The 25,025-nt window shown below is 38.3% G+C and overlaps 1 protein-coding gene across 1 annotated transcript in view; it reads left to right on the top strand.

The window, feature by feature from the left end:
* The window catches only part of PSME4 (proteasome (prosome, macropain) activator subunit 4), a 52,926-nt gene extending 28,471 nt beyond the window's left edge, over positions 1-24,455 (top strand). Inside the window, exons 20-45 of the mRNA XM_009876789.1 lie at positions 3,412-3,467; positions 4,229-4,285; positions 4,475-4,530; positions 4,613-4,711; positions 5,199-5,261; positions 5,395-5,490; positions 5,968-6,099; positions 6,679-6,888; positions 8,611-8,747; positions 9,065-9,118; positions 9,402-9,531; positions 10,196-10,277; positions 10,775-10,928; positions 11,443-11,512; positions 12,223-12,348; positions 12,655-12,807; positions 13,396-13,500; positions 13,818-13,909; positions 14,300-14,431; positions 15,089-15,297; positions 15,600-15,685; positions 16,004-16,132; positions 16,908-17,063; positions 21,764-21,926; positions 23,194-23,327; positions 24,321-24,455. Coding sequence (XP_009875091.1) covers positions 3,412-3,467; positions 4,229-4,285; positions 4,475-4,530; positions 4,613-4,711; positions 5,199-5,261; positions 5,395-5,490; positions 5,968-6,099; positions 6,679-6,888; positions 8,611-8,747; positions 9,065-9,118; positions 9,402-9,531; positions 10,196-10,277; positions 10,775-10,928; positions 11,443-11,512; positions 12,223-12,348; positions 12,655-12,807; positions 13,396-13,500; positions 13,818-13,909; positions 14,300-14,431; positions 15,089-15,297; positions 15,600-15,685; positions 16,004-16,132; positions 16,908-17,063; positions 21,764-21,926; positions 23,194-23,327; positions 24,321-24,455 — 3,016 coding nt within the window. The remainder of the gene's footprint in view (positions 1-3,411; positions 3,468-4,228; positions 4,286-4,474; positions 4,531-4,612; positions 4,712-5,198; positions 5,262-5,394; positions 5,491-5,967; positions 6,100-6,678; positions 6,889-8,610; positions 8,748-9,064; positions 9,119-9,401; positions 9,532-10,195; positions 10,278-10,774; positions 10,929-11,442; positions 11,513-12,222; positions 12,349-12,654; positions 12,808-13,395; positions 13,501-13,817; positions 13,910-14,299; positions 14,432-15,088; positions 15,298-15,599; positions 15,686-16,003; positions 16,133-16,907; positions 17,064-21,763; positions 21,927-23,193; positions 23,328-24,320) is intronic.
* Positions 24,456-25,025: the final 570 nt, after the last annotated feature.

Genomic DNA, 25,025 nt, shown 5'->3' with positions numbered 1-25,025 from the left:
ACACGGGTTTTTCTGCGCCTGCATAAACACAATGTAATGATTGCTCTGTCCCACGAGATGTGTGCGGGTATAGTATAAGTAATACTTCTGGGCACACAGCCTACCCTTTTCCTTCAGGGGCTGCTGCAATTGTAAATCATATCAATGTCCTTGTGCTATAATGACTTTCAGTGGTGTGCAAATAAAGATTATTTCCAATTCAGACAGTATTAAGCTGTCTAAGGTTAAATCTTTCACTGATGTTCAGTTCAGTTCCCCTTGACTTCCCTTCTTTGCAGCCTACTTATTAATGAGGTAACACTGAAGCTGTTGATTTAGGGAAGCAAAACCAGGATTTCTCAGAGAACATCCATTTTCTGTCTCCCTCTCAAGTACAGCCTGGTTAGTTAGGATGTGGTGCTGCTCAGCTCTTGCTACAGACCTTGGTAGGAGCTTTCCTAATGTCCTTTCACTGAAGGTCAAGGATAAGACCACTTCTTTTAAATGTATAAGGATGTGATACCGTATGCTGAGGGGCAGGGCTAGCTAACCTCTCTTGGCATCTCCAGGAAACTTCCCAGCTCTGCTGGGGGAGCTGCACACAGGAAAGGAAACAGTTACTCCTCCACGGTGAGTAACCCTGTTTTCTCCTTGTTCACCTTCCGACTGTTGTCTCTTATTCTCTGGTGTCAAAGTAGGCCGATGCAGCCCTTGATCTAGTCCTTAATGTGGCCTGGGGTGCTCTTCTTTATTTTTTTTTTTCCCCTCCCAATTAGAAAAATTTTCTCTGCAGTTGCTACACTGGAGTGATGCTAAAAGTTTTTTTGTTTCTGGAAAGCTGTATCAGATTGCTGAACTATACTTTTATACTGAGGAATATGTACACAGAGCTCTGTAAAATGTCTGGAAGTTGAAAATCACAGTGCATCGTTTTTTCTCAAAGACGTAGTTTTTGTACTGTTGGAAATAAGGGAATGAACTCCTCGAAGTTCTGTTTGATTGTGATTTCTGTTCCAGCTCTGATTTTTGCTTGTAAGTTTTCACGGCAATTTGCACTGGAAACTGTTGATACAGAATGAAGCACAGTGTTGCTTATACATTGCATGAAGCGTTGTCCTGCAAGTCTTGCTATCAGTATTGCCTGGAAGTAAAAAACCCTTTTATTTCTCTTCCTTTTGTGTGGCCGAAGTAAAACATAGTTCTCTCTGGCTGAGTGGCTGACACTTAAAATGCTGAATATTACTAGCATGGGTCTTAGTCTGTAGGCCTGCTAGAAAACGTCACTGCATTTTGAATATAATGTTTTCACCCTGTCAGTAGCCTTGTTGAAATAAATGGTTCTGCCTGGAGAGCAATGTCATGGTGTAAGGACTATACCAGGCTAGTTCTTGGTTACTGGATGCTACATGTTGAGTTGTTACTCCTGGTTTGCTCAGGAATGTGGAGAGCTTGGAGTGTTGGTTTTCCTTTGTTTTAAGTACTGGAGAATTGATGTAGAACTTGGCTGGCTGGCCAAGAACAGTTGAATGTGTTTTGCTGGGAGTGGGCAAGAAGCACAAAAATTTGGAATCTCTCCAGATTACCTGAGGGAAAACTAGGAAATCACCCTTTAAATTTTCCTTGCCTCATAGGTAGGGAAATCTTACGTGAACTTGATTTGTGTGTTTATAGAATCATAGAATGGCCTAGGCTGGAAGGGACCTTAGAGATCATCTAGTCCAACCTCTTTGTTTTGGACAGGGACGCCACCTCTCGACTAGACCAGGGGAAACTGTTTAAGTGGAAAAATACTGTAGAAAAAATTACTGCTCTGAGCTAATTTTTCTATCAATGTATCCAGCATACTGTACACCCTCCAAAAAGTAATTGCTTAGTGTCTAACTGCCTGAGATTCATTACTTTCTTTTTTTAAGAAGCGTTAGTATTTGGGATGGGAAGATTCACTCTTCTTCTTCCCAGATGTTAATTGCAGAAACATCCCCTTTTTTTTTCATCTTCGCAACTGGAAAGATCTGATCTTGGAGAAGTAAATAGCAAACACTTTCAAAGTCAATCGTGTAGATGATTCTAAAAGAGCAAGTGTATGAGACCATAAAAACTTATTTATTCGGGACAAAGGTATTGGATTGATGTTGGATATTTTGGAAATTGTATTAGTGGCCAAGTTGTACCTTAAAGCCCCGGTGCCAGTGCTGAAGTTTTTTTGGGGAAAAAAATGTGGGAAGACTTTTGAAATTACTTCTTTTCGTGTTAACCTGGGGCTACCAGAAATACAATGAGGAAAATGAAATTACAACTTTGCTTCTTGATGTCTAAATCAATTAAGAAAAAGGTGTTTCATTTTGACTTCTGTTGGTGCTGATGTGACTGCTAGCAAGTCAGTTTATCTGGTTCTTGGTTCAAGTTTTTTTCCTTCGTCTCCTCAGCACAATAATTGTAGCACTCATGTTGGAATGTGTTCACTTTTACAGGAGAAACATGGTGCTCTTTTCTGGTCTTACAGATACAAGTTTGTCGTCAACTGAAATCTGAAAGTTCGTTTTTGTATCTCGTGGTGCGTGCTCAACTACAGAATCTGTAGTGTTTTCCGATGTGTTATTTAGCATTTGTAACAGCAGTAGATTCGCTTTGTTTCACTTAGCTTTCTTCCGATTATACTGTCAATGCAATTTTATGTGAAAATTATTTTTATAAGGATTACTTGCTGCTACCATTTGTTTAATAAAATACACTGGTGTATTTTGTCCTTGAAAGCTTAAATGTTTTAGGGGGTGAGATTGTAGGTTTAAGAAAAATCAACCAAAACAATCCCCCCAAAATAGGCAAATGTACGTAAGATACATTCTTCTGTCTCTGAAACTCATTGGCTTGTGGTATGTGAGACTGTATTTTTTTTGTGTGGTAGTATAAAAGCAAATCTGCAAGGATTAAGAATTCACTTTAACAAAATATTTTGTATAGGTAAGTTTGACCCAAGTCCTGGAAGAAAGATGGCTTTATTTTTCGCTATGGTTATTAAAAGTGAACTTCATATAGCAGTAGGTAGGCCTTCCGTTGATAATGGGTATGTTTCTTTATAGAAAAAGGAATAAAGACAGAAATGTTCTTCCTAGACTAAGATGAGTAGGAGCCGTGCTTGTTTTGATGAGTGTGGTCATAGGTTTGACAGTGAGAGCAAATCTGCTGTTTAACCAAACTGATGAGGTTCTGTTAAAGGAGAAATCATGATTCTGGGCGCAAGGTGTTGTCCTTGTCTCTTACAAACAGATTGATCTATAAACGTTATCAGGGAGGCATACTGTTGGTGAATCCAAACATCTTTGACACTACTGGCATGAAACTTAACTTGTTAAAGTTGATGAAATGTCAGTAAAATTTGCACGGTCAATAATTTCTGTAATGTGTAGTAAACTTTGGTTTATTTTCACACAGGGTCCCCAGTCTGGTGTCTTTAGAAGAGACCAAGCTGTACACCGGTGTTGAATATGGTAAGTGGGCCTAGTTCTCTTCAGACACGTTGTTGTTTTCATTAATTTTTTTTTTTCTTCTGTAAAAACAGTAGACTGTAATTTTGATTCTTCTCTTTATATTAAATGAGCTTTTTTGGCCAACACAGAAGTTCTTGTGTACACCCCATTTCATTTTGGTGGCGACACACAAGATGCAGATCCGCTGCAGCGATGTGGCTGGCTGTGGGAGCTCAGGGCCAGCCCAGGTCGGAATGGTTGGGGTCTTGTCCTTGCACACAGACAAGGGGGACAGGCAGCCACAGCCATCTCCCTTCCCAAGGAGACTCTTTGCACCACTGGGGCTTCTTTCTTCTGCCGTTTGTTGTTGCTTAGATTGGGAATGTCTGTTGCCCTCTGTATATTGAAGGCAAGTAAGTCCCCAGCCTTTTACTGGCTTGATCGCCCAATACAGCAAATCTGTTGACTTTCTTTTTTAACCTGCTTAGTATGTTGCTCGGTTTTCACATGCTAAATAATCTGCTTCTATCTGTGGTTAGAAATTAAGCCAACTGTCAAGGCAGATGACGATGGTTATGCACCGATAAAAAACATAACCATTGACTCCATAAACAACAGAAGGCCCTAGGAGAGTGGTGTCCTTAGATACCACAAGATGGTTATTTTCATGAGTCTGTGCTGGATTTCTGAATAGTCTGCTCTGGTTTTCCACTGGTTTGCTTATCTGTAAATTGCTTTTTTGCTATTGTGTAGTAAAGGGAAAATGTTTAATTTTTTTGTAGATTTATCCAGAGAGAATTATCGGGAAACAATCGCAAGGGTTACAAGGAAATTGCTGCGTAAGTTTAACCACTCCTTTATCTAAAAGCTGCTGTGTTGTGGGTTTGAGTATGATGCTATAGATGAGAAAATTGTTCTGTTTACTTTGACTATAACGCTTAAATTGAAGCTTTGTAGAAATAAAACTATTGTTAATTTTAAAAGCTCTTTTCCTGTCTGATAACAAATTATTTTTCTTCTTATTGCAGACTATATACTTGATAACTCAGAAGATGATACCAAGTCTTTATTTCTAATAATAAAGGTATGCTTATAGTTTTGTAATACTTAAGACAAGATTATTTGTTTTGCAAAGTACTTACTCTGTTGTCTTTTTCTTTCTACAGATTATTAGTGATGTTTTGCAGTTCCAAGGATCTCACAAGCATGAGTTTGATTCACGATGGAAAAGCTTTAATCTAGTGAAAAAATCAATGGAGAACAGGGTCAGTGATTTTCTTCTTTGTAAAGCTTAGGAACTATTTCCATCCCTCACCTAATGTTCATAAAGATGTTTTTTATGTTTTTGTTACTTTCCTAATGTTATCATAAGTTTTAAATCTAATTCCTTGATAAGAATATTGTTTTGCGGTGTTTTTGTAGCTTTTATTTGGAAGTCTTACCTGGAAGTAGCTTAGCACTTCTGAATTGTAGTAACCCTCAGTTTGCAGAAAGCCTTGGATTTGACTTGATGCTCCCTTCTGAGAAATTTCTGGGACCAGAGTTCCCTTTTGCTTAGAGGGGAACAAGAAACTATGAAACTGTTCCAGGGCAAAAAAAATAAAGCTGTCTGCCAAGAAGAACTTCTACATGAATTTCTACATGAACTTCTACATGAATTTACCTGTTTCTAGAAGAATACCTGAGTTCAGTCAGTACACATTGCTGACATGAATACAGCTTTCTAAACTCAGATTATGTGTTTGTTTACAGCTTCAAGGAAAAAAACAACATATCAGAGCTTTGCTGATAGACAGAGTTATGTTGCAGCATGAGGTAATACTTTCACTTCACTAACTACTATTTGGAAAGCTGATTTGTTGTGTTCTCACTGAGCACTAATGTTTTTCTTACATGTGTGGAATGTAAAGACAATGTGTCCTTTATTTGTATTTTCTGTGCAATTTAGCTGAGAACACTAACAATGGAAGGTTGTGAATACAAAACTTCCCACCAGGAAATGATCAGAGATCTTTTGTGTTTGTCCACAAGTTCATATGGTCAGGTAAGGAACAGTCACTTTTAAACTGAAATACATGGATGTGTTCATTGATCTTACAAATTATATTTTCAGGATCTTAATTTTTCTATTTATTTCCATGGCAACATGAAATATTTACTTATTTAATTTGCACTAGTTGCTGGTTTTGGCATAGTTTTTGCTTTATTTGACAAAGAAGGGGCTTAAAGAACTTAACTGGGTGGAGAGGCTGCCAACTTAGGTTGTAGATTTTAATTTGTTTGAGGGACTTAACTCTAGACTTCTACAAACAATAATGCAATTAAAAAATTTAATGAAAATATATCAGGTTGAGGTTTTTAAATGTGATTGTATGATTGGTTACACAACACAAATTATTTTGTTTCTGTGCACAAATGTGTCATTTATACTCTCTGCATAAGTAACAGAAATGGGTAAGGTTGTTATTTTGTATAGTATATTTTTTGTTCAGAAGACTTATTAATGTCTCTCTTCCCACAGGTCAGAAGCAAAGCTCAGCAAGCATTCTTCACAGCTCTGGGAACGTACAATTTTTGTTGCAGAGATATCATTCCCTTGGTTTTGGAATTTTTGCGTCCAGACCGGCAAGATGTCACTCAAAAGCAATTTAAAGTACTATCTCGTTAATTTGTTTCATGTCTGGCTTTTGAAAGTGGTTTTTACAGGAGAATTTTTAATGGTGAAAGTGGGAGTTGCTTGTTTATCAGCATGATTCTGATTCATGGCTCATAGCTTATGCGTGACTAGCATAAGGAATTACTTGGGTTAGATCAGTCGTCAAGAGAAATTTTGTGTTTATATGTGTTTCTCATTTCATTATATGTTGGGATATTACAAAAATTAATAGCTATTTTGAAATTATGAAATGGAAATTAAGAAGCTGCAGGCCAAGGTGCTTAAAACTCGTTAAGCAGTTCTGTCAGCTGTAGTAGGCTAAGAAAATAGCGTGAACTGGTCAAAAAGTTACATTAAATGAACTAGGTTTTGTTATCAAGCACCATCTATCCGTCCAGGCATTTGAAAGCATCATGCTGCCCTCCTTCCTCTGCACACCCGGCTGCAGAAGCAATTTGCACTCCTGTCCTACAGTCAGAAGAGCAGCTGTGGCTTCTTATCCTGCTCTAGGTGCCTGACATCACTTATACCTGAAAAATGCTTTAACCTTCTAAAATTACATCTTTCATTTTCCAGGGTGCCTTATATTGTCTTCTCGGAAATCACAGTGGAGTGTGCTTGGCAAATCTTCACGACTGGGATTGCATTGCGCAGACGTGGCCAGCCATTGTTTCTTCTGGGCTTAGCAAAGCAATGTCCTTGGAAAAACCATCCATCGTTAGACTCTTTGACGACCTAGCAGAAAAAATCCACAGGCAGTATGAAACGATTGGATTGGATTTTGCAGTAAGTGACAGATTGCTTGGTGTTAATGTCTCAGATTCTGAGAGTGTTTGTCATAGATTAGGGCTGAGCCAGCCACTAAATGGAGACAGACACTCGCTAACCCTCTCTTCCTCCCCACCCTAAACGGGAAGGAAAAGGGAATGAGGCAGAGAGACTTACGGATTAGAGAAGAAAAACTAGAATAGCTTTAATGAAATAATGGAAATAATAGTGAAATGATAAAAATAAAGAAACTATATACAACTATATATAAGCCCGATATTGAAAGCTGACTCCCTCCCCTGATATCAATCCCCACTGGTGCTGCAGAGCAGGAGGCACTGGGGAAGCCCCAGGCTCAGCAGCTGTGGGACCTGGATACAAGGAGCTGGATTTGGAAACTCAGGATCCAGAACAAAAGCAAGAGATCCCACAGAGTCCCCCCTGACCACCAGCCATTGCAGAAAAGGGAAAAGATGGAAAAAGTGACAAAAGGGCTGGAACTCTCGTGATCACTTAGTTTTTACTAAATATGACATATATGGAATGGAATGCTCTCGTTGGTCACCTGTCCTGTCTATTACCTCCCAGAGGTGCAACCTTTTACCTCCTTGTGACCCCTCTTACTACTTGGCACCCCCAGCGTGGCACCACAAGAGTCAGCCGTGGCCTTGGTCTCTACCAGAATAAGTATAAGCAAGAGCCTGTCTGCATCCAAGTCCCAGGCAGTGACTGTGAACATCAGGTGTTATCACTGCCAGTAGCACACACTGTCCGCAAAAACGTGCTGCTAACTTCAGAAGATGCAGCCTTTTAGAAGAGACTAAACTGGAAAGTAAAAATCACTACAGAGAATTGAGGTTTTTAGCTAAAACTAGGACAGTGTTTGTTCCGTAAATGCTGGAGAGTCGTGTACATTATTTGAGTCAGTGTTCTTGAGTTGATCATGCTGGAATTTCTATTAGAGAGGAATGCAGACGTGCATTTTTGAGACTAAAGTAATAGAGCTTCCCGTAACATCGTTGGAATTCATAATTTTTTTGTTAACCTCTAAGGAAGCCTGTTACAGAAAGAAAGCTTAAGCTGCCTTTCGTTGTTAATTAGTATGGGTCTTGCTGCTCAGGTGTGAGGATGCATGTTGTAGAATCATAGAATGGCCTAGGCTAGAAGGGACTTTAGAGATCATCTAGTCCAACCTCCCTGTTTTGGGCAGGGACGCCACCTCTCGACTAGACCAGGCAACACATAGAGACCGAGCGGGAATCGAACCTACGACCTCGGTGTTCATCATTGTTGCCAGCACCGCGCTCAAACTACTGAGCTAACCGGCCCCCTGCCGGTGGGACAGGATCACCAAATTAACGCTGTCGGTGTTTGGAGTGGCGTCCCGCAGCGTGAACACACAGCGGTCGCTCCACAGCTGCCTCTTGCCCAAGCAGTGGAATGAATAGCATGGTGGTTCTTGTAAAAAATGAGTGACAACTAACAAGAATCTTCTATAAACATCTTTTATGCTTAATGGAATACTAAAGCTTTTCTTTACCTGTATTTTAGAATAGAATAAAACGTACTTGGAGAAATAATTCTGCTATGTGACCACAAAAGCTGTCTTCCGTACTTCCTCAGGGATTTTGTCGTATGTGGACAGGAAATTCTGCACTCTGCTTAGTTCAGAATGGAAACAAACATTAAAAACTTGGGAGTTGCTGCTCAGTCACAAATCCTTGTGTTCTCTGTCAATAGGTTCCAGAGAAATGCATTGAGATAGCCATTATGCTGCAAAAATCAGAACATTCAAGTTCAAGCTTCACAGGCCTTCGTTCAGAAGAAATTCAGTTAGGAATTCAGCGACAGAAAGAAAAGAATGCTGAGGCTCTGCGGTAAGTTAAACATCCCTTAACACCAGCTTATACTTCCTAATATTTGCTGTATATTAAATATCCAAAATAATAACCCAAAATTACTCAACTACATCTTAAGCTCGACAAATTCAGAATGCCCAAGGGTTGTTGTAATGTATTTTCTATCTTGACTTGGCAGCGTCTCTCCTCAGTATGCATATTTCCTTCTTTCATCTTTCCTGTCATCCCCCTTGACACTCTGTTTACTGCATTATCTTTTGTGGAGCAATTTTTATTCTATTTTTGAATACTTCTCTCAGTATCGTCTACTTGACAATTCCCTCTTTTTCCCTCAGAAACTATGAAAATTTGGTCAACATGCTGCTAGACTGTGTGGAACAAAGAAATCTGTAAGTCTCCCTTTCTGTGGATGAGAATTTTTTTGTGGGTGGACTGGAATTGGCTACAGGAATAAATACCAATTGCACCATTAACTGAAAATTTAGTTGCACTTGTGTGTTTCCCTAAATTACAATCAAGCTCGTTGGCTGTAGCAGTGGCATAGAACATTACTTTTGCTACTGCAAATGTATTTACATAATCTTAATATATATAGTAATGTCTGTGTAAAAGCAGTATATGCAAATATGCTACTTATTGTCTGTTTTGAATGTTGGTTTTTTTTTTCCTCAGTCCCTGGAAGTTTGAGCACATAAGCATTGGATTTCTGTCTCTGCTCCTGAGGGATGATAGGGTGCTGCCCGTCCGTGCCATAAAGTTTTTCGTGCAGTGTCTCAACCACGATGCAATTGTAGTTCGTAAGGTAAAACCAGTATAATGTTATCTTTGTGTTTTGCAGCTCATTGGGGTTTAGATCAGTCGTTTGTGGTGTTTTGCTGTGACAAAGGACAAACATGGAGGTGTAGGTTCCTCCCCACCCTCCCAGCCATGTAGGGGTGCAAAAATTCATACTCCAAGAAGATGACAGTCTTGGCAGTGCTGTAGCCATGACATATGACGTAGAGTCTGGAAACTGTGAAAATGTGGAACATACCTACTCCTTCTTACTTAGCTCAGAGTTCTTTGCAGAATTTCTTCTGCAGATGTGGGGCTTTTTCCATCCGCCCCTTTCTACTTACAGGAGCTTTCTTGGTGTCCTGTTTGTACCTTTCAGTCCGCTTGTTCCCTCAGCGAGGCTTGAAAGTAACAGCCACTTCCTTTTCTTTCCTGTAAGTGATTAGTGGCGAGGTTTCTCTGGGCTATGAGAGTGACGTTTGAGTCATGTCCTGTATCCCCCAAAATGACTGAGATTACTTCTTTATGGGAAATATTGGGGTGACAAAGTTAACTTTAATGTTCACTGGCTTGTTAGAGTGCCAAGTAAGTGGCTTATAATTCGTCTGTGATGAGATGCATCATTCTGGAGGGAAGTGTATGGAATGGATACATTAATAATGCCCATTTCTTTCCTTCCTTCTTCCTTTCAGGTGGCCATCTCAGCTGTGGCTGGTATTCTTAAGCAACTTAAGAGAACACACAAGAAAGTGCCCATCTGCCCTTATGAAATAAGTAGGTTTTTTTAATGTAAGAAATGTCTTACTAATGTTTACCCTTGATTTTTTTAAAGCATATTTTTCTAGTTAAATTGAACATAGAATCACAAAACTTACATTTTTCATTTATCTCTGGTTGCTAATGTCCTGAGCAAACCAAATAGGTAATACAAGCGATGATTTTTCAGTTGCGTTGTGTGTTTTTAAAAAAACAGTGTTAAGCTATTCATTTGTTTGAAATTAGTTAAAGCTTCAGAGATACAGTCATTCTCCTTTCAGAAAGCCTTGTAATCTGTGAGAATCATTTGCGTGTTTCTTTATCCTTTTTTAAAATAATTCCAAATGGCACATTTAGATAAATTACTAAAGGAGTCTTTTCTGTTAGTGTTCCTTTCAACCTGCTAAAGCAAATCTCTGTACAGATTTGTTTGGGACGAGGGAGATAGAAAAGCTCTTCAGAATCTTTAATGACAGTTGTAACAAGTTTTGATAGAGTATTTCCTCTTTAACCAGGTGGAAACCCTAAGCCTTCCAACATTCAGGCTGGCGACAGGCCGGATAACCAGTGGCTGCACTATGACAGTCAGCGCTTACCAAAGACAAAGGAAGCGTGGGAGGCGTGTTGTTTTGTGGAGAAGACGCACTGGGGGTATTATACCTGGCCTCGGTGGGTGTCATTGAGCATTGAGATACAATTGGGAGAGTGAGCAGAAAATACTCTGCGATAAATTAAATTATGCTTGTTAGATTTCTTTCTTTTTTATTTTTTATTGAGACAAAAAAATACAATTTATTTCATCCTTTGTGCTCCTTGCTTGTTTTACCACTTCTGGGGTTTTTAGCAGGGATTTTGTTGGCTTTTTGTAATTTATTTTCTGCCTGTTTCTCTTTGGATTTTGTGGGTAGTATAGACATGTACTCGATATGGCTATTTAACTGCTGCTTTCAAAATGGAGTATGCACATTTGAAAATTATGTAGTTGTGCAATAAGCAGAGTATTCTAATATTACTAGTAATTCTGAACTGTTTGCTGCAGCAAGACTCTTTTTGTTGTAAAATTTCTTTTGCTCTTTTGGAGTTGATGATAAATCCTATTTAATACTGAAAATATAGAAAATAACCATAAGCTTCACTTTACTTTTAAAATGTGTTACTAGATATATTTTTTTTTAACATTCAGAACTATGACAGTTTATGCTCCAGTTGAGCATCAACCAAAGCTTGGACGAAGGAGAGACGAGCTGACAGAGGTAAGGGTTTCCGTTGGTTTCAGTTTTATGGGGTTTATTATGCTACTTCTCCCTACTTTTTTTTAGTACTGTCCACAGATTACTGTGAAGATAATGTGAGAATAAATTCTCGTCCTCTCTTTTAACCTAAGTATTGCTTACCTTTTTGCACAAATTATGTGCAAATAGGGTTGTTTTGCTCAGCTGCAAACCAAGATGGAGATTGGTTTCATGGCTGTTGGGTTACAATCACATTTTTACAAGTAGTAGTAATTGCTGGGAAATCTAGATCCTCACAAGACATTTGTAACTGTATTTTTCTCCTTCATTTTCATGCTCACTGTGTTTAACATACACGAAAAAAATTATTATTTTAATGTATTGCAGCTGTCAGCGATCAGGGAATAATTGTATTAATGAGCACTTTCTTGTTCCTGTTCAAATCTCTTACCAGATTTTAGAACAAGGTTAATTAATGACAGTGAGAACGACCACTTCCTATGGGTTGTGCTAGTGAAAGGAAAGACAGTCCAAAGTCATTAATGAAACTAACAATCAGGAGTCTTGCAAAACATTACCCAGTACTTCCTATAGAAAGAGGGGGGAAAAGGAAAAACCAAGGCATGATTTTTGTCAAAAATAGAATCAAAGTGGAAAATGGGACTTGGAAAGACTGGGATATCATTGTGACAATCAAGCTAATCCTTTGTTTTTTTCTTTTTCTGTTGCAGGCAGAACAAATTATATATGATCACTTTTCTGATCCCAAGTTTGTCGAGCAGTTAATAAAATTTCTGTCTTTAGAAGACAGAAAAGGAAAAGACAAATTTAATCCTCGCAGATTTTGTCTCTTCAAGGTAACTAGATTCAGTAATTAAATTTGCTTCTGCTTTGTAGATAATGTTTGAAGCATGGAAAAGCCACACATTACTTGGCTTACACTGTTGCAAAATGTTGGTTTTTAAAGGCATGGTCTCTTCTGATGAAATACTTAGGGAAACATTTAGAGTAATGTAAAAGTTCATTAATTCTGTTACAAAGGCAAATTAATTTTACTTTTGGCATATTGAAATCTCAAGCACTTTCCTCTCTTATGTTGTTCTTATGAAGACAAAGGTTTAGACAAGAAAGTGTTTCCAGAAATCATCCGTCTTGTTTTCCAGGGCCTTTTCAGAAACTTTGATGATGCCTTCTTGCCAGTTCTTCAGCCTCATTTAGAACAGCTTGTGGCAGACTCCCACGAAAGCACCCAGAGATGTTTAGCTGAAATTATAGCTGGCTTAATAAGAGGTTCTAAACACTGGACGTTTGAGAAGGTGCTGAAGTTGTATTTTTAAGTGATTCTTGGAATTTTATGAATGAGTTTGAATTATTGAACAGATTACACATATGAAGTTTAACGTGCCACCTATGTCCAGGAAAGGACTGGAAAATGTTGCAACACTTCGTTGCCAATCTTGAGCACAATTCATAGCTTGGTTTGGGGCCTGTATAATACAAGGTGTTAGCAGAATGCTTCAAGATTAAAATTAAGACCAGTTTGCTGGTAAGGAGATAGCTAAGCTGATGTGGCTTGTCGCGGGGGAGTAAGTGGTTATGTCCACCTCAGGCTATTGCATCTTTAAGTAGTCTAGACCTAACTGTCTGGATTATTTTTAAATGAATTTCTATGCTGAAAGTGGTTTAATAAAAAATAAAATTTAAAATTGGGAGGGGAAAGGACATGGGGTGTACAAGACTGCTATTCTACGAAAAGCAAAGTGTATGCAGTCTCTAATACAATTGCGCTTAAATCACCATGAAAATATTTTCCCATTATTTGAAAAGACAGATGGATTTGGGTTCACAGAGGTTAGATGACCATTTTGTCCTTAAATCATGTATTTTGCCTTTTTGCTGAGCAGGTGGAAAAACTTTGGAAGCTTCTCTGTCCATTGCTTCGAACGGCTTTATCCAACATTACAGTGGAAACCTATAACGATTGGGGCACATGCATAGCAACCTCCTGTGTAAGTACCCCAGGTTCAGTCCTGTAAAGCTATAGCCACATGGTCAGGTTTCACAGATAATACATAAATCAGAGATTTATGCACAGAGCTATTTGGATATATTTTTTCAGCCAAAACTGAGAACTCTAAATACAGTGTAAAACTAACATCCATTTAAAATCTCATTGTGAAAAGTTATTTAATTTTGCACTTGCTTACTAGAGTAAACCCAAGGGATGTAAAAAATAATTCTGTCAAATCTTTCTTTGTTTATACATTATTTACATGTTAAAAAAATCTCCAATTTGCTTATATCTGTGATGGCTGTTTATTTTCAGGAGAGCAGAGATCCTAGGAAACTGCACTGGCTGTTTGAATTGCTGTTGGAATCTCCATTGAATGGTGAAGGAGGATCATTTGTAGATGCATGGTAAAATTAATTTTAACTGTTTTATTGTGACTGAATAAAGAAAGCAAGCAAGCATGGATAAAACGTATTGCAAGTGTATTGTGCCAGCTGGCCTGTAGAAGCAGGGAACAAAAGCACTGCTTTCCAATTAACTTTCCCCACACAATGGCAATTTCTTAATTTTTTTTTTAAGGTAATTAAATCTAGTTAACAGAACGTGAAGTTTTGGAACTGGCACAGCAGCAGTACCCTTGTTTCTTTCTGTCATTTTTACCCATCTTTGTAAGGAAGTCGCACAAAACCATTTCTGTGCACTGACACACACAAAACATTCCAAAACAGGGCTTGGAGGGGATTGGGGAAGGAAGAAACAATGTTGTGTGACTAAAGATAAGCTCTTCTAATTCCCAGCCGACTCTATGTGCTGCAAGGTGGCCTTGCCCAGCAGGAGTGGAGAGTGCCTGAGCTGTTGCACAGACTGCTCAAGTACTTGGAACCCAAACTCACACAGGTTTACAAAAACGTCCGAGAGAGAATAGGAAGGTCAGTGTTATCTTCTGCACTTCTTGGGTTTTTTCCTTTTCATTTTATGTGAGTAACTGAGTATCTTAAGTAATTACACTCAAGTGGTGACTCTGCTATCTCTTTATGTTAATACCGGTAACAGAAATTAGGTAAATTATTGTTAACAGACTTGCTTTGGAGACTTCAGGTGACTTGTATATTCTTGTCTTTCATTGTTTATGGCCTGTTATGTTTACATATGATACCTCTAAATCTCTTAAAAAAACAACAAAAAAAAAGTCAAAAAACCACCAACCAACCCATCCTCTCTTAATCTCCACAGTACTTCCCCTGAAACAACACTACAACCCTGAGTTACTCTGCCTCATTCCTAATGAGGCATAAATATACAAGGAATCCTTTAGAGAGCATTTTAGAGATTTAAAAGACTAACTGCAGATCTCTTCGAAGGAGAGGAGAGTTACAGCTTAGTGATTGTTTAACCCTGCTTGCTTCAAATATCGAGAAAGAGAGTTTTTGAAAAACATTTGGTTTTGAGTAACTTTGAACTGAAGATAAAACAACCTATAAGTCTTAAACTTCCAAGTTCAACAAATAGATCACGTGTAGCTATATTCTCTAGACAGTTGTCGAGCTAACTGTACATTCTTGCTTGCTTTGCTTTTTTTTTTTTAGTGTTTTGACCTACATATTCATGATAGATGTTTCCTTGCCAAATACTGCTGCAACTAAATCTCCTCGCATCCATGAATTTACTACCCGGATACTTGAAAATCTTAAACCCCTCATGGAGGCAGATGAAGAGATTCAGAATCACGTTATGGAAGAGAATGGAGTTGGTGAACAAGACGAGAGAACTCAGGGCATTAAACTCTTGAAAACTAGTGAGTTCCTTAATGAAGTTAAGGATCGGAGGTATTTTAGGATGTGATGATTAGGACTGCAAATCATTCAGTTGCAACATGTGGTTTTTCTTCTCAGATCTGTGCTGAAGGTATCTGTGGTCTCAGGGTTGAGGTTTATAAAGTTGCCTTTGTGGGGTCAGACTTAACTCCCAGTATAGGTCCACCCTAATGCATGAAAATCTCACAGGGGAGTCTTGCAATAAATTTGATCTGTAACTTGCTTTGTGATTATTACTGGGGTTAATTTTATTAATCAGGGATCATTTCTCTTTACAAAACAGTTCTAAAGTGGCTGATGGCAAGTGCGGGACGGTCCTTCTCTACAGCCGTCACAGAGCAACTCCAGCTTTTACCCTTATTTTTCAAGGTATGTGCTCTAATTGCTCCTTTATTAGTAATGTTTGATTAAAAAGGGATTCTACATATAAACCAAAATTGTGAAAGACTCTTGTAAATAAAAACAAAACCTATAATGATAATAAAAACGTGTACAGAAGAGGTCCATATTTTTATGCTCAGGGATTTTGCAGCTGGTAATCTAGCCTGTTAAATGATTTACTCACAGTAATGATTTGTAGGTGAATGCACTGTACGTGTGTAACTTCGGAGAGAAAAAGTGGTTAATTCATGAATGAATAATCCTAACCTCTTTTTCCCCCTCCCTCTCTTTTGTCTTATACTGTAGATTGCACCAGTAGAAAATGACAATAGCTATGATGAGCTCAAAAGAGATGCTAAGATGTGTTTGTCATTAATGTCTCAGGGTTTGCTGTATCCTCAGCAAGTGCCTTTGGTACTTCAGGTGCTAAAACAAGTAAGTATGGTCAAAATAGCTTAAAGCTTTTGTTACCTAGGACACTCTGTGGGGTTTTTTAAGATTATACAGTACTTATGACTTGAAGAGAATCAAATACTGATTTTCTTAGAGATGAAGGGAGTTTATCAGAAGTGTTCTAAAACATTCCTAGAAACAGTAAATATATTTTACTTTATTGGCTCATTCTGTATGCAGTTTGCCATGCAAGAGGTGCTGCTTTTTTTTTTATTTTTTTTTTTTAGCTCCAGTCGTTCAAGACTGACCTACAGCAGTAAAACTACCTATTGCAAAATGTTGGCAAAAGCTGTACATACAGCCAGAATAGTAACTGCAGTGTTGCAATCCAGGCTGCACCCACGCCTGAGGCTTTCAATACTTTGGAGTTCCATAAGCATGTGGAGATCCAAGTAAAGGAACTTGAAAAAAACTTGGCTTTCAAAATCCATCATGTAGAATATATATACTCAAGCCGAACGGAATTCCTGGTTTATTTCTATCTGCCCTGTGACTCATGTCAGAAGTGAATCAGAGAGACACTTGCCTACTTAGTCTTTTGTAGTATTGGGGATCTGTGAAATAATTAGGTATCTGTTAAATAACAGTGGAAGTTAAGCGTGTAATGAATTATTGTCTACCTAATAGTTGCGTGCTTTGGAAGTCAAAGACCATATGAACCAAAAATATCTGAATATATAAGGGAAGTTATTTACAAAATAGAATTTGCTTGACATCACGTAGCTGCTTTCTCATACTTATTTATTTATACTTGCAGACAGCAAGAAGCAATTCTTGGCACGCTAGGTATACAATATTAACCTACCTCCAGACCATGGTGTTCTACAATCTCTTTATCTTTCTCAACAATGAAGAAGCTGTCAATGACATTAGATGGCTGGTTATAAAACTTCTCGAAGATGAACAGCTTGAGGCAAGTAATACCTTTTCCTAAATGCTTTGCTTCACGTGACTGGTTTCTTGCCCTTTTATGAAAAAGCTACTGGTTGTAAATTAATACAGCAAGTATTTCTAGCGTTGCTTTATTCCTACTTTGAAAATATAACTGGCTTTATAGGATTTATTTATTTTGTATCCCATTTTTCCTTTTAATATTCTGTTCCAGGAGAACAGCTGTTTAGAAAATTCTTCAGTAGTGATTTTTAAAAGTTCTATTGTTTCAATTTTTCAACAGAGTGGGATATGGCTTTGTTTCATTCTTTATTTAAGTACAGCTGAAATAGGGATTTTATCATTTTACTATACATATTAGCAAGGATGTTGCTAGAAAGTTCAGCTTCTGACAAGGTAGAATGCCATCCTGTGAGAAAACTCTGTAAAACTAGTATTTATTACCCTATGTCTGTTTCCCATTTAATTGTATCAGTGTATTAAGGACGAAAATACTTTTTCTTTTTTTCTTACATCCAGCTCACTACAGAAGTATTTCTGTAGATATCTGTAGATTTTTCCTTAGCTCTGTGCAAGACGCAAGTGTAATAGGACAGAATTTGTCTAGCAGATGCTGTTACTGATGGTGTTACGTGATTCAAAAAGATAATAGTTTGTCAGCTTGCTTATCAGTCTGACAAGGTTTTGTGTGTCTCTTGAGCTAGTGATACTTCAGTATATACAAGTGGAAGGAGACAAAATCCAAAATCTTGACTGTGGTAGATGTGTACTGTCAAAGATACGTGTATGAATGTGCAGTATGCTCTTAAAAGTGCTTTCAAGATCATAAGCTTACTCTTGAGGGGGGGAAAAAAAAAGGTGAATCATTGAGTCTTGTTTGTAAGACTTCCAAAAGCTGGGGAAAAATTGCATTTATACAGTATCATGAATTCACAGAACTGCAGCCTTGTGGTAAGTATGATTGATCATGTTCAAGTACAGTGAAAACTTTAGTGTTAACCTCTGGTCTCTTCCACTTCCCCTGCGCCATCGATTTTGCTGGTTTCTGTGCTGTTGGGATGCATCTGTGTAACCCTACTTGTGGGTGCCTGGGTGTTTTTCTTCTAGGAAGAGAGGATTCTGAAGTGTGACCCCCTTCTGCCAAAGCAAAGAATCCTGGATTAGGGCTTTCTGAAGCTACGTTTAAAACACAAGTTATACCCGAGATGTGAAGCATGCTTTTGCAAACAGTGAATTGGAAATAATTTGAATATACACATTAAAATTTCTGATTTAAAAGGTTTAGTATTACAATCTCTGTCAGTGCACGCAATGCTTAATGAACAGCACTTGTACTCCTCACCTGTCTGTGCTGGTTCCAACATGCAGATGAGCTCTCTCGTGTCTGTCATGTCAGTATTTGCTAGTGAGCTGGAAAGCTGCCAGCTTGCAATCCCAGAGAAGTGGTTTCCCACACCAGTCAGAACATTTATCTCATCTTGCATAATTTTGAAAAAAAAAACCAATATTCACTTTATTGCATTTACCTAGTTACTTTAAATGTACAAAATTGTTACTCTGTGCTACAGAGATACAAATAAAAAAAACTTATCTATGCTGATCACCACATAAGTGTTATTACCATGGAAGCTTTCACTTTTCTTTGAAAAATATCCTTGTTCATTCTTGATAATGATTGACAAGATGCAGTATCTTGCAGAGTAATTCCTATGTATTTTTTGAATGCTAGATTTTTAAGATGAGAATCCCTGGCTTTAACTAGTATTTGGTGTCTTTTCCATGTAGAACTGAGGTTTTGGTTCTTGGATTTAAAGATACTTTTCTCTTTTATTGTTTTTGTTGTTTTGCTTATTTTGATACACATTTTTGATGGGTGCCAGACCTAATGATCCAGCCCATCTTCTTCCTTGTTTCACTATACACTTGGCTCTTCTAATACTGTTAGAATTACTATTCTCAAACTTCCAGGTGGTTTTTTCGTAAATGACAAATGACAGTCAAGGGCAAATGACAGTCTCAGATGATGAGGGTGAATGCCAAATAGCAACGTGACTGCAGTACAGAGTGAGCATGGCTTGTGGGGAAGCCTGGCTTCTGTCCAATTCAAGTTTTGTGCATCCAGTTTTAAGCACAGGCCTCTGGAAGTGGAGAAGGCTGAGCTTAAACAGGCTTGTGGGAGATTCTCCAGCTGAAAGTCAGAGGAGTCACAGAGCTGGTGGAGTACTGTGAATGTAAGAGCTAATGGGACCCTGCAGCTGATAAAGGGGCAAAGTCCTGAAAAATAACATCTGTGTACAGCCGTATAGCCACCGTTGAAGATCATCTCTAATTTTCATGTCATACAGGCAGCAGGAGGCGGGTGCGGGAGTGAGTTTGAGAAAGCATGTATTCTGCTAATTCTCTCTACTCAGAAGTAGAGACAGAGTGAAAAGGACTGTGTTCATTTTGGTTAAAGCAATAGCCTAGTTAATCTGAAAGCATCTTTCTCACAGTTTTCTCAGCCATAATTTGATCTAGGAAGCTATCTGGGTAGGTGCTCTGTATGTTAATATTTATATAAATCAGTGTACTGAATACATAGCACTTGTGTTAATAAACATTTTTCATATTACACTGCAAGATTACAGTAATGGGAATATTTTCTCTTTATATAAGTAGCCCCTTGCAAGTACTGCGGTTAGGTTTTTCTTTTGCTGTTGAGTTTTGGTGGGGTTTTTTGTCCTGATACTATTAAACTTTTGTAGAGCTTGGTCAGTCAGTTCTGACAAAAAAAAACCCAACACACCCCGTTCTTGACTGGCACGGTATTCCTCTGCTGCTACTGCATACTTTTTATAAGTCATGGTGTGAATGTGATGATATGTAAATTGTTTAGTGTCAGACGTGATGAATTATTAGCTTGTTCATGGATGATTTTAAAGACTTTGCTTCTCAGCGTTCCTTTTAGTTAGATTATTCAGTTAGAAATGGAAGTGGATTTAATACAGCGAGTAGTGATGCAAAAGAGTACAGTTCACTTGGGAGTTTGCTCAGTTTACAGCCAAGCTGCTTTCTGTGACGAGGCCTTCATTAGCACATTGTGTTTCATTAAACAGCTTAGTTCTTAAGAGACTCACAATTGCTGATAAACAATACCGGCAGACTTCCACTTCGTACTTCTTTCTGCTATTAACAAGTAGATCATGTTTGAATAATATATTATAGAAATGTAAATGGAATGAAGTCTCAAGAGCTTGTTGTTAACTTACTGTGTTTAATTATTGCAGCACTTGCAGATATACTTATTGCTTTGTGGAGGTTCAGAACATTATGTTCAAGGATATAATTTATTTTAATCTGCTGCATTGGATTCAGAACGTTGGTAGATGTTTGTACTCCAGATAGACAAATGTTCTGTTTACAGCTACATGTGACAGTATGTACTTACCAACTGACAACTGCTGTCAGTGTTTCAACAAGTTGATTTGTTTTTCAAGTTTGTAAATGTTGCAAGGTTTTTGTCAGCCTGCAATTATTGGAAGTGGAAGTGAGTTTTGGAGGGACTCCCAATTTATACGTGGTTTTCTGGTGCTAGAGCATTTTGGTTTTAGGAGGTTTGAGTAGATGGGATAAATTAGTAATAGTGATGGGTTGTCCTCACATTTAAAAGTGAGGTACTGAGTTGTCTCTACTTGTAATCCACTAACACTTTTAAATCCACTGGCTGCTTTAAAAGGAATGGAAAGATCTGTGTTTTGAATAGTTTGGCAATTAGATGAGAGCTTAGTTTGGATCTTGATCTTTTGGGATCTCTGTGTTACTGAAGAGTACTTTTCCAACCTGGAATTCTGTGGGGGTGTTTTGGTTTTTTCATGTAGTGAAAGGAACTGGTACTTAGGACAGCAGAGTTAATAATGCTGGAGTGTTACAGAATTGAATTATTAACCATAAACCACTGAAGTTAGTTGTCATTGCTTATTAATCCTGCATCAGTTGTATCTCCCAAAGAATTCTTGTGCTAGCTCAGTCAGTAGAGTGTAGCGCTAACAACACTAAGGTCACGGGTTTGATTCCTGTTCAGTCCCCATGTGTTGCCTGATCAAGTCAACAGGTGGCATCCCTGGCAGCAGGGAGGCTGGATTAAAATGATCTCTAAGGTCTCTTCCAGCTTAGGCCATTCTATGATACATGTGGAGCAGAATCAGCTTGGTCTCATGAACATACCTTTTACCTTACCTTGGAAAAAGTCTTCTGTTGTTGTCAAATGTGATGTCTCCATGTACATTTGAGGGGGAAGACTAAATGCTTTTGAATAAATTATACTTTTTTTTTCTTGGCAAAACTAATGTTAATACAGAGGCTACAGATTTTGTAAAGCACACAGATTATTTGAGGTGGTGTGTCTTGTTCTCATTCCAAGTCTGCTTTTAAACTTTCTAAACCTAGTCTATTATCTATATCTTGACAATGGAGTTATATTATTTGCTTGGTGGGTCATTTCACAACAGGTTATGTAAAGGAAGTTCTGTATTACAATAAAACTATGTAAAGAGCTGTATAGTGAACTAGTAGTAGTTTATGATATATGAGATAATAAGATAATATTTTAGAGACTTTTCTCAGGCAGAGTGCGGTAACATGGCCTAGCTGGATGCGCTTAAAGGATAGTAATAACATAAACACCTGTTTCTAGCTGCACGTGTGTGCTTTAGTAATCGTGGTATGTGCTGTCTCTGCTCATAGGTGAGAGAAATGGCTGCCACGACATTAAGCGGTTTGCTGCAGTGCAATTTTCTCACCATGGATGGGCCCATGCAGACCCATTTCGAGCAACTGTGCAAGATGAGGTTACCAAAAAAACGCAAGCGAGACCTGGGTGCAGCGGTGGATACAATTCCTTCTGGTGGTAAGGAAATGACTTCGGAGACTAAAACCGTGCGTCTAGGTAGCAGGTTAGGAAGAAATAAGTATTTTGTGCTGCATTTACATGCTCATTCTGCAATCTCTCCAGATGGAATAGAATTTGTCTTGTGGTGAAACAGTGTTTAGAAATTAACTTATACCCAGAGAAACGTAAGGTCTGTTGCCCATGCAAATGTTTTTCCTTCCTAAGCGTTCACAGACCATTAATGGCAAATGACTTGTCCTTATGTGCTTTAGTGTCTGTTTCTGTCTATGTAATGCAGATCCTAATCCTTGTTAAGTACTTCAGGAATTTGATCTACAGTATAATAATTAATTAGAATACACTACTACCAAAGATAGAAAATTTTTTTAATGAAGTATTTGTATGTTAAACTAATTTACTACTTTTCAAGAATTAACACTAGAGAGATTTCCAGTGGGCACAGTTCACGTAGTGGAGAGTGCAGATGATGAGGGATACCTGTTTCCTCAGTAAATAAACTTGCTTAGCTGCCACAACATCATTTCACTCCTTACCTACGTTACCTTCTACTTTTTAGCAGTGCGGGTTTTTTATTCTAAAAAAACCCTCAACCTAACACATGCACAGAAAAATACCGCCTGAAATTCACACAGAACAAAAAATCCCTTCATTAACTTTAGGAGCTTTGGCTTCTGATCAGACATTTAGTGCGTGTGAGTTGCGTACATTTGACCCAGAAGGACTGAGTTTCCATGGTGTCAAATAGTTCTGGTCCTTCAGAAGACATCCCAAATGCCGAAAGAGGGAAAGGTGGAAATGCAGTTCATGAGCTATTTACTGAGTAGAGAGAAAGAGTCTTTGAGAGGAGGAAGTGCATTTGAAGTGTTTATAAAGTGTACAGCAGTTGTGGAAATGAAAGATCGATTCAGAGAATGAATCTGTGATGCTCTGTGAGAAAGCAGAAGTGATTTGGAGGTCTATAACTTGTGTGAAAGTATTTGACTGTGTGGTCTGTAAAACTGTGTGGGTTTCTGTGGAAGCTAGGCTCTCTCTACTGTGGCAGGCATCTTGAGGGTGGTTGTTCTGTGTTTTTTAAATTAGGGTCAATACTCCTTATCAGCATGTTGTTCTAACTACATCACTACTGTCTTCCGTCATTCTCATCAGTTAAAAACAGCCGTATTTTCACTGATCACCACTTTTAAGTTTGGCTGTGACATTGAGGAATGACTTAGACAAGATGGTTGCACCCTGCCACCTGGAAATTAATACTTTGCCTTTGCAGACCTGGTGAAGCGCCACGCTGGTGTACTGGGACTGAGCGCATGTATTTTGTCAAGTCCGTATGACGTACCCACGTGGATGCCACAGCTCTTGATGGATCTCAGTGCCCACCTTAATGATCCACAGCCTATCGAGGTAAAAATACTTTCACTGCTCTTCTGTTCAATATAACATATCTAAAAATATGCACGAGTCATTCTTAGTTCCCCTTTCCTACACAATAATAGATACCTTTTGAGACACTTGGTTTCTGCTGCTTTTTATTAAGTGGTTCCAAATCTGATTTAAGTCACTGCTTTTAAGTATTTTTCATGATAGTTCTTTTCTTGCTTTTGGATTTAAAGCATAAGCTGAAATCTGTAAGAGTTATATCTATAATGAGGAAACAGTGGTTTTAATTAAAAAGTCACTTTGGTGCATGCCGTTCTAGAAAATACCAACCTGAACCAAAAAATCACTCTGAAATTTTTAGAAAAAGATTTTATAAGCAGCCCTAGAAACAAGTTTTTAATGTAATAGTTTGCTTTCACACTGTTTTTTTTTTTGCCCTGTCTCTTCAGTTTTGTTGACCTTTGCAGAGTAGTGAGTTTATGGCTGAAGAATTCTTTAGATTTAACAGACTTTGCTATACTAAGTTTGACTGAATCAAGAAACTGAACTGATAGGACTTTCCTTTTGTTACTTTATTAATAGTCTGAATTATTTTAATAACAGAAAATAGTATTTCTCTGACTTCTTTCTTCCATGCACCATAAGTGATTTATCACACCATAAGTGATTCGTCAGCTCTTCCTCATGTTTTGACCCAAACCATTGGTTTGAAATACCCAAGAAAAAGGGGAAAAGCATTTCACTTACACTTTATGAGAACATAGTAGGTTTTTTTCAAGCTCAGAATCCTTTTAGTAAGTATGCTAGAGTTGTGACACTGGTCAAAAAACTAACAAGAACCATAAAAATTAAAATACTTGAGAGCTGAGCTGGATTCCTTGGAGCCCTTCTGACTTTTGTAACTGCTCAGACGCTTTGCTCTACTCAGCAGTTGTTTTTGTTGCTTACAATGTCAGTTTTGTTATGAAGCATAAATCTGTAACTGATACAGATCGATACTGATTGTCTGCTCTGCAGATGACTGTGAAAAAAACGCTGTCGAATTTCCGGAGGACCCACCATGACAACTGGCAGGAACATAAGCAGCAGTTCACGGATGACCAGCTCCTAGTGCTTACTGACCTTCTGGTTTCACCGTGCTATTATGCATAGGTAGGTAAGATTATTTGTTTTGACATAAAGTGACAGAAACATCAGTCTCATTGAAGTCTACTCCAGCTCTCCAGCCTAGCATGGAGAACAGGGGAAAATGCTACAGCTAGGTGTAAATCCTGTGCAGCTCCAGGGGCCTGTTCAAGATGAGACTTATCCTGGCGAAATATTGTCCGTCTTTTTGTGCATTCCTGTATCACGCTAGTGTTTTTCCAAGACACTTACACCTGGTTTTTTTGAATGTTGATATTCCCTTTTTCCATTTTCTGCCAGTTGACTGCTTTTAAAAGCCTGGCAGTTTCACTAAAGGCAAGGTACTTGCTGCTTTGCACTTCCGATGCCTCTGAGGACTTCAGCCTACCCCACCCAGACCAATGTATTTTCTACATCTTAGAATGGGGAATGTCTGTTAACAAACTTTTTTTCTGCCTAATGGCTTTGCTGCCAGGCCTCTCCACACAGGCATGTCCCCAAAGAATGAATCCATTCCTGGGGTTTCTTTTTGTTACACTACAGGAATCTGATCCCTGTTGTACTGTGATGCTTTGTGACAGTTTTCCAAAGAAATTT

Source organism: Apaloderma vittatum, unplaced genomic scaffold (genome assembly GCF_000703405.1).
Source record: "Apaloderma vittatum isolate BGI_N311 unplaced genomic scaffold, ASM70340v1 scaffold13589, whole genome shotgun sequence".
In the NCBI taxonomy this organism is placed as follows: domain Eukaryota; kingdom Metazoa; phylum Chordata; class Aves; order Trogoniformes; family Trogonidae; genus Apaloderma; species Apaloderma vittatum.
This window is presented reverse-complemented; position numbering and strand designations above follow the sequence as displayed.